Genomic DNA, 16793 nt, shown 5'->3' with positions numbered 1-16793 from the left:
ATTAATAATATGGAATATGACGTATAATTATTTTCTCAAATGAATTCTTTCAACCACACTTGTGTTTATATAACAAAGAGTACTTTGCGGTCTTTTATCGCATAAATTTGATGTGCAGTTTTTATTGGAATTAAATTAATAATATTAAACTTGTAGAGATTTTATGAATCATTTTAATAATTTTTAATTAATCAATGTTATAACGATAAATTGCAATCACATTATGTTCAGGCTAAAGTAATTTAGTAAATGATACTTACATGATTTTTAAATTAGAAAATTATATTAAAAGATATAAAAAGTCACAAAAAATCGTTATGTTTAACTGTACATGAAATCATTTCAGAGCATTTACATGATTTTTCGTAAGCTTTTATAAATTTTCTTTATTTTTAAATTAAAAAAAGTTATGATTTTTTGTTTTTAATATTTAAGAAGTATTATGGCTTGTCTATCATGTAGTCAAATAAGTCAACCAAATAAAGCATTGAAAAATGTTGTTTGACATAGACTTGTAGAAGCCTGGAACAGATCTTGTATCATATGCTACTAATATTTTTCGATAATCAAATAGTGACTTTCATTGCGCAAATACGAATATAATATTTTGAAAAAGCTTATGTCAAATTTCATTTTGACTTGACGTACAAAAATGGTTTATAATATAACAGTTTTTTTAAAACAATACAGGCCTACTGTTAATGATATTTAACGATTAAATTGAAAAATATTATTTTATTGAAACAATATAATCAATAGTTTTTATCACTAATTCTGAAACTAAATTTTAAAACCAAAAAATAATTTATCTCTATTTTTTTTATTTGAGTAATAAACTATTGAATTTAGTTAATAATTTAAAAAATGGTTTATGTTATAAATATTTCTACTGTAACATAATAAAAATTATTTTTCCGTTCAAATTTATTGACATTTTTACTACGCATTCAAACGTTTATCGGATTATTTACAAAGGAAAATTAATATTTATGTCCACGTTTTGGTTCAGCGTAATACACGATGCGCAGAAACTCATTCCAACCAATCACGATGATCCAAATAAAGGGTAGGTAGTGTTAAGCCAAGTATGCATACATCAGTTTCATCGTTGGCAATTTTTCAAAAAAATACTTTAGAAACATGAGTGGCTATGCTTGCGAGCATCTATTGCTGAGTTCATCGTCTGGACACTTTCAAGTACGAATACCCTTTGCTCGATGAAATATTATCCTTCGATATACAAAAATGTACTCGTACACGTGTCATCTTTTGGTGCTAGCATACTCACGCACACCACACGTACATTTGTTGAATCCCGGGAGAGGTAAATCCTATCTCTAAAGTGCAACGCGCGTATCTATCCACAGAGCCTAGCTATTATGAGGGTGTGTATAACATCTAAAAGCAAAAGAGAGCCCGCAGATTCCCACGTGGACTTTTCATGTGTACGTTTTTCTTTGAGAGATTTAAGGAGACACCAAAACCAGGGTAAAATGAAAATTACTAAACATATTTCCCGAGATTTCTACTGAATGTTTTCTTTTCTCAAAAGCCACGTGGATTTTGAGCTTCTTTCTCTATTCACGTAGCTTTTGAGAAAAGCATTGCAATGATAAGTCTGAAAACATGCTTTAAAACTTTCCTTCGCTCCTGACATATCATTAAAAAGTATCGATTTTTGCGTTTTATTCATTGGTAATGGAAATTCATTTGTGAACTTTTCTGTTGAAATCTGAACGAGCCGTAAATTCAAGCTCAATATCTTGGTTTTGATGGCCCTATCAAGGATAAGGACTATGAGTTAATATCGTATACATTGTTATTGCCAGGTATATAACGAGGCGAATTATTATCCACATCAGCACTATACGATCCTTTTGAAAGCTCCAGGTCGAAAGGAGCTTTTAATGCAGCAAACCTCGGAAGTGCAGTAAAATCGGGGCTATAAACGAGCGCATTTCACACGTGTCCCAAGTTTTTTTTTTTGGTATTATTCATTTTTTTCTAAAAAATTATCATTTTTGCAGACTAGAGGTACGTGCGCAAGCTATGCTAAGTAGGTCAGAGATATTTAAGCACGTATGCGCGAGGCATGGTGCGAGAGAAAGAGAGAGACAGAGAGAAAGGAAACTCGCGTACCAATACATTATATTTCGGTGCACAGTTATCTGAAGCTCGCTCATCCGAAATCAGAGCTGCGGTTATCATCGAGAGAGAGTCGGTGCGGCGTCGGTTAGCACAAGCGTCGTGCTCGGGGGGATTTCTCGCGATTCGTCGGCGCGTATAAGCTGCCCTTCGTGCAGAGTCATCATATAATGTCTCTATAATTTAGCAGCCCCTGATCCGTTCGACTGTACCTGCCGCAGCTCGTTTCGGACGTATTTTCTTTGATCGGAGATCGAATTAAAGCACCGAGCACTTTAAAGTGCTCGCGCTTTGCTTACCTACATTCCGCTCGCGCACTGCAAATTTATCGCTCACATAATAAATACACGACTCCATATCCTATCGTATACGCGTGCTGGAGTAAATTTCAGAGGAGAATATGTATAAATTATGTTTATCAGCGGATATGCGCTTGGAATATCGATGCAGCTCGCAGCAGCAACGCAGCAATAGCCACGCTCTCGTATCGTAAATAGGATACTCGCTCTCGCACGGACCTCGACGCACGGCTTGCTAAGAGAGTTTTCCGATTTTTTCCCCGTCCAGCTTGCTCGAAAGTTTCTCGAGAGCGAATCAAAGCGGCTATCGTGTAACGTGTACACATAGCAGGCAGCGAACATTAGCGGATGTATCGGGCCACGAAAGCACAAACAGCCGGCCTCACGTTTGTTTTAACATTCGGTGTAACGTACTAATTACGCGTGTACGGGCGCACACAGCCCAAGGCCCCCTCCCTGCAAATGTGCACGCGGCGCTGGACGCGCAGATATAGGCGCGCGCAGAGAGCCTCGGAAAACGAGTGAGTCGCGCTCGGCGTGTGCGATATGGCCCTGCGCCGCGTCGTAAATAATACCATCACGTAGCTGCGGCTCTGCTGCTGCTGATGCAGAGGTCCTCTTGGACAGCGAGCCGTCGTTGTCCGAGATATTTCCTACGTGATATACTCTAGTGATGCAACTCTCGCTTTACCCCAGCTGTCATCGTATAGCCTGCATAAAGGATAGATTAAGAGTCATTACGGCGCACGGCTCGCCCGTTTATTTCGCTTTGCCGATCGCTCTTGTTATTTACTCGCTCTTCAAATCAGAAATAATGCCGAATCGAGTCTGCTTAACTTACAAAATGCTTTATGGCATCTAATAAAGAAGCGTAAAACGCGGCTGTCTTTATCTACCTTTGAAACGTCAACTGGTATACGACGGTATTTACTCTGCGCGCTGTTCACAGAGTCATGGCTGGAATCCTCTTGAAAGGTCGCATTTTAGGTAAGCTCAAGCAGTAGTCCTCGAGAGCAGCTGAGGATCCTCAGAGACTTGCCAGAAATACGTATTCCTGAGACGAGGATAATTAGACGATTCTTTTGTATGCAAGTGTTGTCGATTTTTATCCCTCGAAAATCCTATGTTAGCTCGACTTTGAATCTGCAATGATGTAACGGTATATCTCTTTAAACTCTCGAGCACGTAATAGCTTCTCTCTCCCTCTATCTATCTCTTTATCTCTCTCTCTCTCTCTATTTCTGACTTTGCTACTGAATAGGAAATTTGCTTTACTTTATATAATGTAACGCACAAAGAGTCTGCGATGTACTTGCGAGTCTCTTTTTTTCATCCTTTTTTTTCCTATGACTTAATATGAAACTCTAAGACCTCACTTACTGCTTTCGATAGTGCCCGTGAAAAGCCAACGACATTCGTGAAAAGGAGCGCATCTATAGACGAGACTTTTTATGACTAATACTCTCCAGCTACTCAGGTGCACGAAGCAAAGTCACTCTTGCGTCTCTCTATAAAAAGTTAATGACGAGGAAGGTGAAAAAGAAAAAATATTAACATTTATTCACGTCTCATTTAACGATGGAAGATTATTGCTAAGTGAGTTATGAAACGTGATTCATCTGGATTTTTGGAGAGATTATGGCTGCGTCGTTCTGGGCACAAAAGTGAGTAATTTCTATTGTTTTTCTCACTGTCGGTTAATTGCTACGGCAGAGCTGCGAGCCGAGCCAAATTTAGCAACAGAACAAAGTGGTCGCGAGATGCGCCTCCAGCGACGCGTAGATTTTAATTTCATGTATTCATCGCCGCTGATAATCTCGAAACCGCACAATAACTACTACACTGCCTTTACGCAGTGACAATCGAAGCAGTTCTAATTTGCGCATTGTGCCCATGAGCAATTGTGGGCCGCGATTTCTCCGATAATCCGCAGCAGAATGTAATCTCGAGCGGTATAACAAGACGAGGGTCAATGAAAGTCCACTTAAGCGTACAGAGCTTCGTCCCTAAATATAAGAAGTGAGGATGAAATTGTATAAGCCGCGTATGCTCCGGGGACGTTGCATAGCAGCTGTAGCGGCAGCTGCGTCGCTCTCCCGCTCGCGTAGAGTAGCTATATATTCATCACGAGCCCTTGCAATGAGAGAAAATCGATCTGTGGCTTTCTCAGCCTTGCATGCCGTAATGACCCTGGCGAGCATCTTTTCCATTAAAATCGACCGATTCCCCTTCTCGAGGAAAAATTAAGAATAAATCATATAGACATCGTGAAAACGAGGCATTTTTACACTTGCACACGAACGCAAGAACGATCTCGAGGCAGTGCTGTGCTTTTAGCGAAATTCATCATAATAATAAAAGCTACGTAACGCAGACGTCGTTTACATCCGCGTCGCAAGCTCGATACCCGCAAAATCCCCCCTCTCTCTCTCGCTCTCAAGCTCCGTAGATATACGAGCTTGCTGCTCGGATGGTACGCGCTTGCGCTCGGTGGCCAGTAAGGGGCTGCTACACGATGATATAATTCTGACTGTGTGCGTGAAGCGCTGCGCACGAGCATAGGAAAAATTCGGAGAAACATGGCGCTGCGCAAGAGCTACGACTGTTTTCCTGTGAGCCATGTAGAGTTTATCAACAAAAGTCGCTGCTAGTTTGATTAATTTAAGTAACACATGTAACATGAGTGCTTTTGATCGGTGAAAACAAAATGTGAAGTGGCTCTGCACTATGGCGTGCAAGGACGGTTTGTTTCTGCTGGAAATTGTGCTCCTTACTGCCTTGCTGCTGGTGTCCTACTCCGAAGGTACAAATTTCAATAAAATTGATTAAACTCATCGTTACGACTCGGATCGTATCTGCATGGAAACTCTTGATAGTGTATTGCATTACAAGGAGAAAAATGTCGATTGTCAGAGCTCGACTTGATATTGAAATTGTTCGCTTTCAACACTGTTAGATTAAGAATTTATCGTAGAATTGAAATTTTTCAAAATCTTTTCACCTGCATGTCCTTATCGTGGCTTATTTAATCGCATTATTATTGCTTTTCCAACTACACTTGAAATTGACGTCACAATGGGCAGCAGACGAGCTCTGACGTCACGAGAGGGCAGACAGCCTCCCATTAAAACCACGCAGAGTTGTATTTAAATAGCTTGTAAAACAAACAATAATAATCATCGTCCATGCTCGTTCCCGAGTTTACACGATGCTCTCAATGATTGCCGAGCTTTATTTTGTTGTTGTTTTTTTATCGGCAATATGCTTCATCATTTATAGCGACATTTATTATTTTTCACTGCTTCGAATACCTATGTGCACGTTGAATATTCATATTTGTAGCGAGCAATCGATACGTTAATTCAAATGCAATTGGTTGGAAAAATTGTCATTCGATTCGATGGGTTCTATGTAGGTCAGCTGACGGGAAAAGAGCACAGAACGCACGCCGCAGCCGAGAGAAAAGACGACCTATGGTGCTATCAATGCGACAGTATCGGCGAGGGTGACAGCTGCTTCTTCCTCAATATAACCGGGAACGATACTTCGCTCGCGCAGAAGTGCAAGGACGACAGGCGCATATGCATGGTACGCTCTTTTTTCTCAAAAGCTCATAAGTAAATATCGAATAAAGAAAAGAAGTGAATTTTCCAACGGTAGGTAAAGCGTTTCTCCTACACGACGAGCACGGAAAACTCGACTTCTCAGCCGAAGATGTGGGGTATGGAGCGCAACTGCACCAACAAGTGCGAGGAGGGTTGCATAGTCATCGGCGAGCGCACCAAGCTCTACGCCTGCACGACCTGCTGCGAAAAGAACTACTGCAACACGGGCAACGGACAGTCGGCCGATTACGTTATCAACGACGTCGAGTTCTTCCTGGCTGTGCTGCTACAGTTTATACTTGCCAAAGCTCTCAGTCCCTGCCATTCCACCTCGTGATATTTTCATTGTTAATTCTTGAAACAATGTAGATAAGTTTTTTCTCTGTAAGATATCCTACATTATAAAGCTGCAAATAAAATCGAGCTCCATTTCATTCTAGTCTTTCTTATATATGAGCAAAGTGAAAAATAGCGGTCTTGAATACTTTATTAAATCCTCACCCGAACTGCAGCATCCAGTAGCATCCTGAAATCGAGCATGATGTGCAGTTGGCGCCCCCGGGGGAGAAACGATCGGAACGCTATTTTCCTAATAAATTCTTGAAATAGAATTTATGCTTTCCAAAAAAATTCACTCGAGTTATTGGGTCAGGTGAAAATACTATAACGTACGGCCGGAGCTTTGAAAGCGAGCTCTCTATCCAATATATCTGCGCAAACTTTATTAACTCGTCTATTTCGCAGAACACGAGAATTGAAACATTAAACAATGTACGCGATAGCTATATAGGTAATTTGAACGGATTAATTAAAGCTAGGCTCGAGTTTTCCATGAATTCAGTCAATGTAAGTCAGATTGTTCTTACGTGCAACGCCGTAGTCCATTAAAGTCGCGCCAGAGGCGTATACACATACACACGCTGCTGCGCGCTCCGTCGGGGGAACTTTACGATTGACACGACGATGTTGCTCTCGGATAAGTTTCGCGGTGGATGTACGTGCATATGCGCGCCTGTGACTCTCTCTACATGTGCAGTACATGTGTATTTACAGAGTCACCTCTCTCGACGCAGTTGACGTGGCTAAATATCTCACTGTCTCAATTTGCGCTCAAAGAAGTCGCTATTGTGTGCAGGCGGCGGCAATCAACGATATATTGCCCTTTATTGCAGGCGACGCAGCAAGAGAAAGTTGAGCCGTTGGGACAATTGACTTTGAAATTCGTCGATATCGAGCGGGCTTTTTTCGCGCCGATTCGTTCATTCGCGCGTCGCGAACCGGAGCGAGAGATCGAGCGAGGGAGAACACTGGCAGTCGATTTACAAAAATAAAAAAGGAAACGTTAAAAATACTCGCAACGCGCGGAACTGCGAGCTGAGGCAGCTTAATAGTCGGCGAAAAACTCGGTTGTAAATTATTTCTAAATTCGATCGAATTAAAAATATATATTTATTTGCGTGTTGGGGCGCGAGTGTAAAGGTACACGTTTAAATACATGTTGTACACGAGTATACGCTCGGGCAAAGTGTCTCGAATTCCGTCGGGTCCCTCTCTCTCTCTTTGCTGCTGCTGCTCTCTCTCTCTCTCTCTCTCTCTCTCTCTCTCTCTCTCTCTCTCTGCTGGCACCGAAACGTCTCGCATGCGCGCGTGTATCCAAAAAGCATCTATGATGTCTTTCTCCCTACTTTCTTCGGGTCTCTACGAAAAACGTGCAACAAGAGCGGCCAGAAAGACGAAAAAAGAAGGGAAGGAGGAGGACCAAGTGGGAAGGGAACACGTACAACACGAGCATATAGCGGCAAGCGAGGGCGTGTGTGTGTGTATGCGTATTCCGAACACTGACCGTCTCTCTTTCTCTCTTTCTATGCGGGAGCAAAATACTAAAGCCATACGTGCCGTATATATACCGCCAATGTTGCCATTATTAGAATGCTTGGCTCGCGCGCGCGTAAAACGTCTGCAAGTCTGCTGCTGCTGCTGCTGCTGCTGCTGCTGCTGCTACTGATGCTGATGCGATATATTCCGGCAAGAGACACACACGCACACATACACAGCACACATAGTCGTGCTATAATTTGTGAGTGTGTACACAGCATGGCCAGTATATACACACACGACAACTGCCGCCTAAATTCAGTCGCGTGCAAACGGCAAGACACGGCGCGGCTATACACTCGCATCTCGCTCTCAGGCCGAATCGTAACGCGTACATAATATACAGCACTCGTGTGTGTGCACTGCTCTCTCTCAGCTAACGATTTGTGCAGTCTACACCGATACAACAACGCAACATATACATAAATTCAGTCGCGCGTAATGCAAGCCGACTGCGGCTCGGAGCTTTCGCTCTTTCTCTCGTTGCGGCCCTAATTGATCGCGATGATTAAACTGGGTGTTGGCGGCTTTTTATTTTTTTAAACACAGCTCTCTCGGTCCTCTCGTCTCTGGCTGCGTGAGAAAAATTAATTGAATCGTCGTCCGTGCGGCCGATTATGCACGTGATGCGCGCGAGCTCGCGCATGTCTGTGATGCGGCTACGTCTCTTGACTCTGAGCCGCTGCTGCTGCTGCCGCTCTTGCTGCAGTGCTGCGTGCAGTTATTTTAAAAGTAAATTACCGAGTGCGTCTGCTGAGTCGGCCGACTGGGAAATGCCGGCGAAAAGAGCGCGTGTGAATTACGCGAGTGCATAGTGTGACCAGTGAACCGAAACCATGCCCTCGTGCGTCGTCTTGACCCTTGTGACGCTTCTCATCGCTGCGGGCTGCATCGCGAGCACCTCTTTACACTATCCTCGGATCGTCCATCCACGTGTGATACCCAGCGCCGAACTGTCTCGCGATCGCCGCTCGCTTCACCACGGCTCCCCTCTCAAGAAGGCCGACCAAGATGACGAGGACGCGCTTTACGTCTCGCTGCACCGCTGGATTCTCAAGACCCAGCCGAATCGACGCTTGCTTTTCAGCTCGGATTTCCAAGTGCAGTGGGCCGGCGACTCGAGGCAGAACTCGTCCTCGCTGGACTCGTGCGAGAGCCGAGAGGGCCGCATCCAGGGCAAAGAGGCCCGTTCCCAAGTCATACTGACGAGGTGTCGAGACGACTTCTTCGGCTTGATCATACTGGACTCGCGAACCTACCTGATCGAGCCGTTGACGCAGCAGACGGCCAGCGGTGGCGAGCACCTGCTCTACGAGGCCGACTACGCGCGAGTCAGGCGCGACCTTGCCGGCGATTTTCAGGCCTCCCTCGTCTACGAGAGCAGCGACAGGACCTACTACAATCTCACCGGTGACACTTTTGCGCGTGAAAATTACGACGAGACGCCGAACTTGCTGAAGCAGAGCGCTCGGTTGGAGTCTCGAAATAATCGTCTAGACGGCGTCGTCGAGAGTAGCACCGGCAGTAGCAGCACCTACGACGATCACGACTACTATCTCGATCCTTTTTCCAGTGAGTTTAAAACCAGATCTTGCCGCTCGATCGGATGTGCAATGGGCATCGACTTTTTACATAAAATTTTGCAGACAAAAAATCGACATCGACATCGCCGAAGATGACGGGCCAAACAAACACTTCATCCGTATCATCGATGTCGGCTTCGAAATGGCTTGAATTGGCAATCGTGGCGGATTACTCGGTAATCGATTTCCATGGCTCGCGAGTCCAACAATATCTCTTGGCACTTCTAAACATCGTAAGTTGAGATGTCCCTTGGACGAAGACACACGCATGGACTGATTAATGCGAAAAGTTAGCCGATAAGATCGTTGGATAATCCACTTGTCGAGAAGCTCGCTCTCGGTACACTTGGGCAAATGGCCTCGAGCGTTGTATATACCTACACGGTGATATAAGCCGAAGGCAAACTTTTCAAAGTATAAAATTCATGGCGTTATTTTCCCTCAGGTAAGCGCGATTTATCAAGATCCATCCCTCGACGCGAACATGCAGGTGGTAGTCAGTCGCATGATCCTCTACAGCGACAAAAAGGACAGCATGGTAAAGTAGAGCCGAGCCAAATCGAATCATAGTTTCGGGCGGCAACGTTGCATGCACATTACATACATGGATTTTGCAGGTACATCAGGGCAATGCGCGTCGCTCGCTCGAGAACGTGAACAAGTGGAACCGCAAATTGTTGGCTTCGGACTCGGACGACGTTACCGCGAGCAGACACGACGTGGCCGTATGGTTGACTCGATTGGACATCGGCGGTCCATCTGGCTACGCTCCCGTATCCGGTGCCTGCGATCCAGCCAGATCCTGCGCTCTGAATCGCGACGAGGGCTTCACCAGCGCCTTTATAATCGCCCACGAAGTCGCTCACATGTACGCGCACGTTTCGTTTTTTTTCCAAGAAGCGCTATATAGCTCTTTTGTCAGGCCAACTACAGAGTACAGACGGCTACAAATCGCCTCGTTGATTTTGCAGATTGGGCCTGTCGCACGACGGCGATAAAAATGCGGGCAATAGCTGCGCGAGAGAGGCCGCGCGGGGCAGCATAATGGCACCGATGGTCGCAGCGACCTTTCATAATTTCTACTGGTCTACGTGCTCGAGGAAAGAATTTCAGCGCCGAGCCAAGCTCTGGACTTGCTTGGACAATCAGCCCGAGATTTTCGACGAAAATCACCCGCAGGTCAAGCCGAGCAACGAAGTGTTCGGCATGGACGAGCAGTGCCGGATGGAATTTGGAGATGGGTATGACAACAAAAAAATGTTAATTTTTTAACAATTAACCCTCGCCTGGCTCTGTTCGTATAGTTACAATTCCGTATAATTAATTTCCAACTCGGTTAATGTACACATGTCTGCAAAATCGTGCGGCTTAAATGCTTCGAATCGATATTATGCCGTGGATATAATTAACCGCATGCGGTGTAATACAATTTAGTACAACATTGCGGTCAACACTGACGCTATCCCTGATGAATTCGCAATTTCAACTTTCGTTGCGAGATATACGCGTATTTTTGACATTTTATGGGATTTCAGCTACAGCCGGTGCAAGAACTTGGAGTCGACGAATCTGTGCTCTCATCTGTGGTGCGGCCGGGTCAACAGTACCATGCAGGCCTGCAAGACGAAGAAGGGACCGCCTCTCGAGGGCACGATTTGCGCCGAAAACAAGGCAAGTCTCGGCATCGACCGAGAGCGAGCGAAAAAGAGCGAATTAGTCTCGAGGCTTTAATTTTGACGAATTATGTATTGCGTTGGTTGCAGTGGTGCGTAAACGGGTCGTGCGAACCGATCGATCGAGCGAGATACGATCCGAAGCCGCTGCTAGCTCGGGGCTCCGCTGAGAACACTTGGAGCTCTTGGAGCGAGTGCTCGAGGACTTGCGGTGTGGCGGTGCAGCACAGACATAGGCGCTGCGATGCCGAGTGAGTACCTACATGTTTTCGCTATAAGAGCTTACACCAAGTATATACGAGTCATTAACGAGCGATTGTTTAGCTGCAAAAACGCCAGGGAGTTTCGAATTTGTCGGGATCTGCCGGAATGCGAGGATCGGATCGACTTGCGGGCTCGTCAATGCCTGCGATTCGTCGATAACGTGGCGGACTCGACGAAAAAGAGCAGCTATTATCAAGCTCGTAATCAGAGCAGCGGCAACGCCTGGATTCCTCACGTACCGCAGCAGGGCACTCCGAGCTGCCGACTCGTCTGCTACAACCGAGACTCGGGCGAAATATTCCACACCGGCTTGAACGTCGAGGACGGCACGCCGTGCTCTTACGACTCCTCGGACGTCTGTATCGATGTGAGTAAAAGCGAGAATAAAAATAAACCGCCGTTGCTCTCGGCTGCGTGCGATAAATTCAAGCAGCTATGTGGAGGGAGACTTTATAATTGCTTTTCAAGGGCATCTGCCGTCCGATGGGCTGCGACCGTGTATTAGGCTCGGGGCGCAAGCGAGATGCGTGCGGTCGATGCGCCGGTGACAACTCAACCTGCGAGGTCATCGGGGACAAGTTTCAGCGGAAGCTACGTCGAGGTACGCAACACACTTTATGCACAGCCAATATCTCTATATACATGTACAAAGCCCGATAATTGAATGTCCTTTAGAAAAGCAACTAGTTTGCCTTTACCTTAGGATCTCCGCTCGCATGCTGCATTAAAGGCCTTTGCCTCGCGCTAGCTCTTTTATATAAATATAGACCAGCTCGTCGAAACCGACAATTCGATCAACTGAGTTAAAAGAGTGCGTCCACTGTAAATATTTTCCCTTTCCAAATATCGTAATAAATCAAATCGATTGATTTTTTAAAAATTTCATTCTAACCCACATCATTTTTAAACAAAGGCATAAACATTTTCAAATTTCGTTCAATTGAAATGATCAATTAAAAATTCATCAACGTTAGAAATGAGCCGAAACCATTTTTAAATTACGCTTGTAATGGCGCCACTACGAGAAACAGAAATTTTATTTACTCGTTCTCGTCGCCAGGAGGCAAACTTGTTTATAAAGCGATCGCGTCATTGATTTTTCGTTATTACAGCTTAAATACTCGACAACATAAATTCATACTAATATAACGGGTTGTAAATTGTAATTGTTTTTCTCTAATATTTTATTGAATCAAATATGAGATGAATAGTTGATCAAGTTTATGCTCAATGCATGAAAGTATCGCGTATAAAAAATTAGGTCAGACCAAAGTATATGTAGACGAGTCGAAGCTACATATATCAGCTGGGAGCGTAGCGGCTTCTGTAATCCAGCTACTGGAGGCTAGTTGTGGTGGAGGATCTGAGGCTGGGGCTCACTGCTGGTACGGGCTCCACGTCGACTGGGCGTCCGCACTAAGCTCGCCATCAATATGGGCACCTCGGAGGAGTCCGAGGTGGCCAGGTTAGTTAAGGAGAGGCGAACCGGGCCAGGGGGGTAACCCAGCAGCCAAAAGTCTCCGTGGCGAGCAGTAGTGGGATCGCGCCCGGGAGTGGAACCGTATCGGTAGCCTGGTCGATATGATTCGACCCACAACTTTTTTGCACTTTTTTCTATTTTTTTCATCATTCGGGGCTGCTTTGGGAATTTTTTGCAAAAAGAATGAAATTTTTGCGACAACTTTTTGCAATTATGTGCATAAATGTATGCCTCGTAATAGCCCCCACTACACGCACGGCGTAAAACAAACGAGTGGGACGCGCGTGCTCGCTCATAATCAGTTGCATATTGTTTTTGTGTTACAATTTTATTCATTTATTTTTCTTCGTTATTTATTTTTATTGCAGTGTACATGTTTGTAATTAAATAAAATATTTTCTGAACAACGAACCTTTTTTGTCAGAAACGACTCGATTGGCAGTCATACCGAAATTCGCCTACAATATCAAAATTGTCGTGACGATTTTACTCGTGGATTCGATACCGCATGAAGGAAATATGAAAATTCTCATACGTGACAGTCGGAGGAAACGACACGAGATAAGCAATTTTGACAGTGAAGGGCGAGCTCCTATAATGGTAATCGAAGGTGCCGCCTTCCGAATCGAAAGACTCGAAGAGAAGTATGTGCTGTGGAGTAGAGGACCCACCTCGAGCGAAATTGTCGTTTCTGTAAGATGTTTTATTTTTATTTTGAAATATTATCAAATTTTTTCAGGCGCACTGGCTCGAGTTTTATTTTGTAATAGCTAGAAAACGTAAACATAGAGTAGTAGGGGTCGCTCGTATGTATACCATACTTATCAATAATAACAATAGTACATGGCTTTGCATACGCGCAGCCTCTACTTCGCATTGCTTACGTTTTCTTGGCGGTGCAAAACCAATGTATATCCAGCGTAGTAAATATTTTAAAGTGTTGAATGTAATTTTTTTACAGTTATCTACAGTCAAATCAATAATCCGTGGAGGCGCTTCGATATCAACTTCTTCTCAATTTACAATAGAGCGCGGCAAATTGAGCCCATCTCGAGGAAAGTACTCGTGGTTTCCCGATTCCGCCGAAGCTTGCTCGGCTCAATGTGGCGGTGGAACGAGAAAACGACATCTCGTTTGTCGCGATACAGTTAAACGAGAGCTGGTCTCTCGCAGAAGGTGCCTCTTAATCGCCAAACCACCGAATTATACAGAAATCGAAAGTTGCAACGCCCACAGGTATATTTTTCATCATTTTTAAAAAAATTTTCATATAAAAATGTATGTTTGTCTGCAGTTGTGAATACACGTGGATAGCCGGTTCCTGGGAGCGTTGCACCTACAAGCTAGGAAACACATGCGCGAGCTCGGGTATTCAGCAACGAAGTCTGTACTGCGTTCGCAGGTCACTCGGGATACGACAGGTGACACACGAAAATGAACTCAAAGTCTACCGAAACACTTTGCCACCCTTGGTTTGCCGAGACCAACCGCAGCCCGAAACGGTACGCTCTTGCGGTGGTCAGAAGAATTATTGTCCTGGCCAGTGGGTTTATTCCGATTGGTCACCTGTGAGTATTATAAACAATTTTTCACTCAATTTCGAAGAAATGTATGAATTGGAAATATTTTTTAGTGCTCGAAAAATTGTGGACGCGGTATACAAAAACGCAAAGCTCGCTGCATAACAAAACCATCCAACAATAATGTTCCTCACTACAAACCATTGCTCGCCATCCAACCTTTACTTTTAGACGCTTGCAATGCAACTCGAGCACCCGATGAAATAAGAACTTGTCGAGTTAATTATGGCTGCGGCAGTCACCGTCAAAGCCCACCAACGACTTCTTGGATCTGTCAAGACGATGAGAAAATATTTTGTGCATCGAAAAATCTCAAAGTTAGATGTAAAAATGCGGCGTTTAGAAAAAGATGCTGCCATTCCTGCAAATCTGGAAAATAAAAGTAGAAAATTGATCTGCGCTTAAAAAAATTTTAGACAACTGAGTAAAGACTGATGAAAACACGCGAAGCTTTAACTATGTATAATAATAATTTTTAAAATACTTTTTGTTATTCCAATAAGAATAATGTACATAAAATATCAGAGGTAAAAATAATTGTAATGAAATTTTACATTTAAAAGTTTATTCCATTTTTATGCGAATAAATTTTAGTATAAAATTTATCTGATTAACATAATAATAAGATATTAAGACTTCTTTCATTTGTAAATAAAGAAATTACTTAAAAAATAATACTGAAAAACATAATAACTGTACAAGGTTGAATTATTCCAATGAGGCTAAGTTTATTTTGTTATCATAAAATGTACAATGCTTTGATAATACACAGATAAAATCGTCAGTGTTTAATCGTATGACTCTCGCTTCAGTAGCGAATTTGCATTCTATTTTAGTTCATACTCGAAAAGACCTAAAATTTTACGTATTTCTTTTATACGTATTGTTATTCTGAGAGATGTTTGGTGTAACAAATTCAAATGACGCATTCGCATGGGTCATGTTCATATGATATTTTTCGAGCATTTCTCTAGCTGTTTCAAGGCATTTAAAATAGAACACGAGAGACGAAGACATGTGTATGTATATCAGGGACGCAGCGAAGCCAGCGCGCATATAATAACACGTCGTATTTTCAAATAAAGCGCTAATTAACATTTATCGACTAATAAGCTGCTTGAATGGAAAACTTCATCATATTATACTTGTAGTATTGTAAATAATAGTTGACTCGTCAAATTTTCTATCTGAGCAGTTTTGTGGAAAAGTATAATGAATACAATAGTATTGTCAGTATTTTTGAACTACGTCGACATGATTTTGACGTTGTTTTTTTTATATCATAATGTATGTGCAAAGCTACTTTATAATTGGTAAGCTTAGCAATATAGGTATACAAATATATGAGTGCAGTGGATTTCACAGTCATATATTGGAAAAAAGGTGTAATGTTAAATAAAATGTAAAAAATTATAATCAGACTTACTATATTTATTAAATCTAAAAATAAAAGGTTAAAAAGTAAAATTTAATAATTATATAACAGATCATTAATATAATCGAGTTTAACTTTTAACAAATAAATAATTTCATAAAATCACTAATTTTATTTAATCTTTAAAAAACACTACATAAAATAAAAGTTATGATGTAGATATCTAACATATTAACATGATTAGAGACAATCATTGAAAGTACCTGTTATCTATCTTGTGTAGCTTACAAATTAAAAGCATCGATGAATTAACAAAATTTGTGTACATCGATATTTCTATACGCACCTTATGTTAATTTCACATTAAAATTGGTACTTTGAACGTACGCATAAATTTATATTGCGGACAAGTCCCGACTTTGAGGTTTATGATTTACACTTTTGAACTGTAGATTGGTATGCAAGCATTGAGCAGCAGAGCATATGTTTTTAAAGTAATTCATTTTATGATTCGTTACACTTTGTCTTTCTTTCACAAACGAAAATTTATAAAAATACAAATTTAAAAAGGCAAAGTTTTTTGGTTAATCTTCGTATGAAATTCCTTTTTTTTATTAAAAGTCTAGAATTTCTTCAATTTTTCGTAGTAGACGAGTTAAAATTTGATTTGGCAATGGGTGATTCGTAAAACGTTCATCAATTTATGTCATGCATGTATAATAATAGCAAATACAGAATAACTAACGTGTTTGTAGCTGCTTTGTTTGATACTTTACAAACCAAAGTACATTTGTTCATATAAATTTTAAAAACAAAACAAAAGATTACTTACTTCAATTTAGATCCATAATCTTACACAATACAAGTTATTACAGTCTCTATTATATGTTACAGACAATACCAAGTACAGATTT

The 16793-nt window shown here is 42.4% G+C and overlaps 2 protein-coding genes across 2 annotated transcripts; both read left to right on the top strand.

Moving 5' to 3' along the window:
- Nucleotides 1–917: 917 nt before the first annotated feature.
- On the top strand, nt 918–6518 carry LOC106648066. Its single transcript, XM_014364733.2, has 3 exons — nt 918–5247; nt 5860–6032; nt 6105–6518. Exons 1-3 carry the CDS (start codon nt 5172–5174, stop codon nt 6384–6386), a joined length of 531 nt encoding a protein of 176 aa, XP_014220219.1. The 5' UTR covers nt 918–5171; the 3' UTR covers nt 6387–6518.
- A 1536-nt stretch (nt 6519–8054) lies between these two features.
- Nucleotides 8055–15023, top strand: LOC106648540 (A disintegrin and metalloproteinase with thrombospondin motifs 2-like). Its single transcript, XM_014365495.2, has 13 exons — nt 8055–9496; nt 9571–9740; nt 9953–10045; nt 10125–10375; nt 10479–10748; nt 11043–11178; nt 11271–11431; nt 11505–11811; nt 11913–12045; nt 13349–13617; nt 13886–14160; nt 14219–14492; nt 14558–15023. The coding sequence occupies exons 1-13, from the start codon at nt 8761–8763 to the stop codon at nt 14882–14884; spliced, it is 3402 nt and encodes a 1133-aa protein (XP_014220981.1). The 5' UTR covers nt 8055–8760; the 3' UTR covers nt 14885–15023.
- The last annotated feature ends 1770 nt before the right edge of the window (nt 15024–16793 follow it).

The sequence above is a fragment of the Trichogramma pretiosum genome, unplaced genomic scaffold (genome assembly GCF_000599845.2).
Source record: "Trichogramma pretiosum strain Unisexual culture from Peru unplaced genomic scaffold, Tpre_2.0 scaffold57, whole genome shotgun sequence".
Taxonomy (NCBI): domain Eukaryota; kingdom Metazoa; phylum Arthropoda; class Insecta; order Hymenoptera; family Trichogrammatidae; genus Trichogramma; species Trichogramma pretiosum.
The sequence above is the reverse complement of the archived record's forward strand: the minus strand, read 5'-3'. Positions and strand labels throughout refer to the sequence as shown.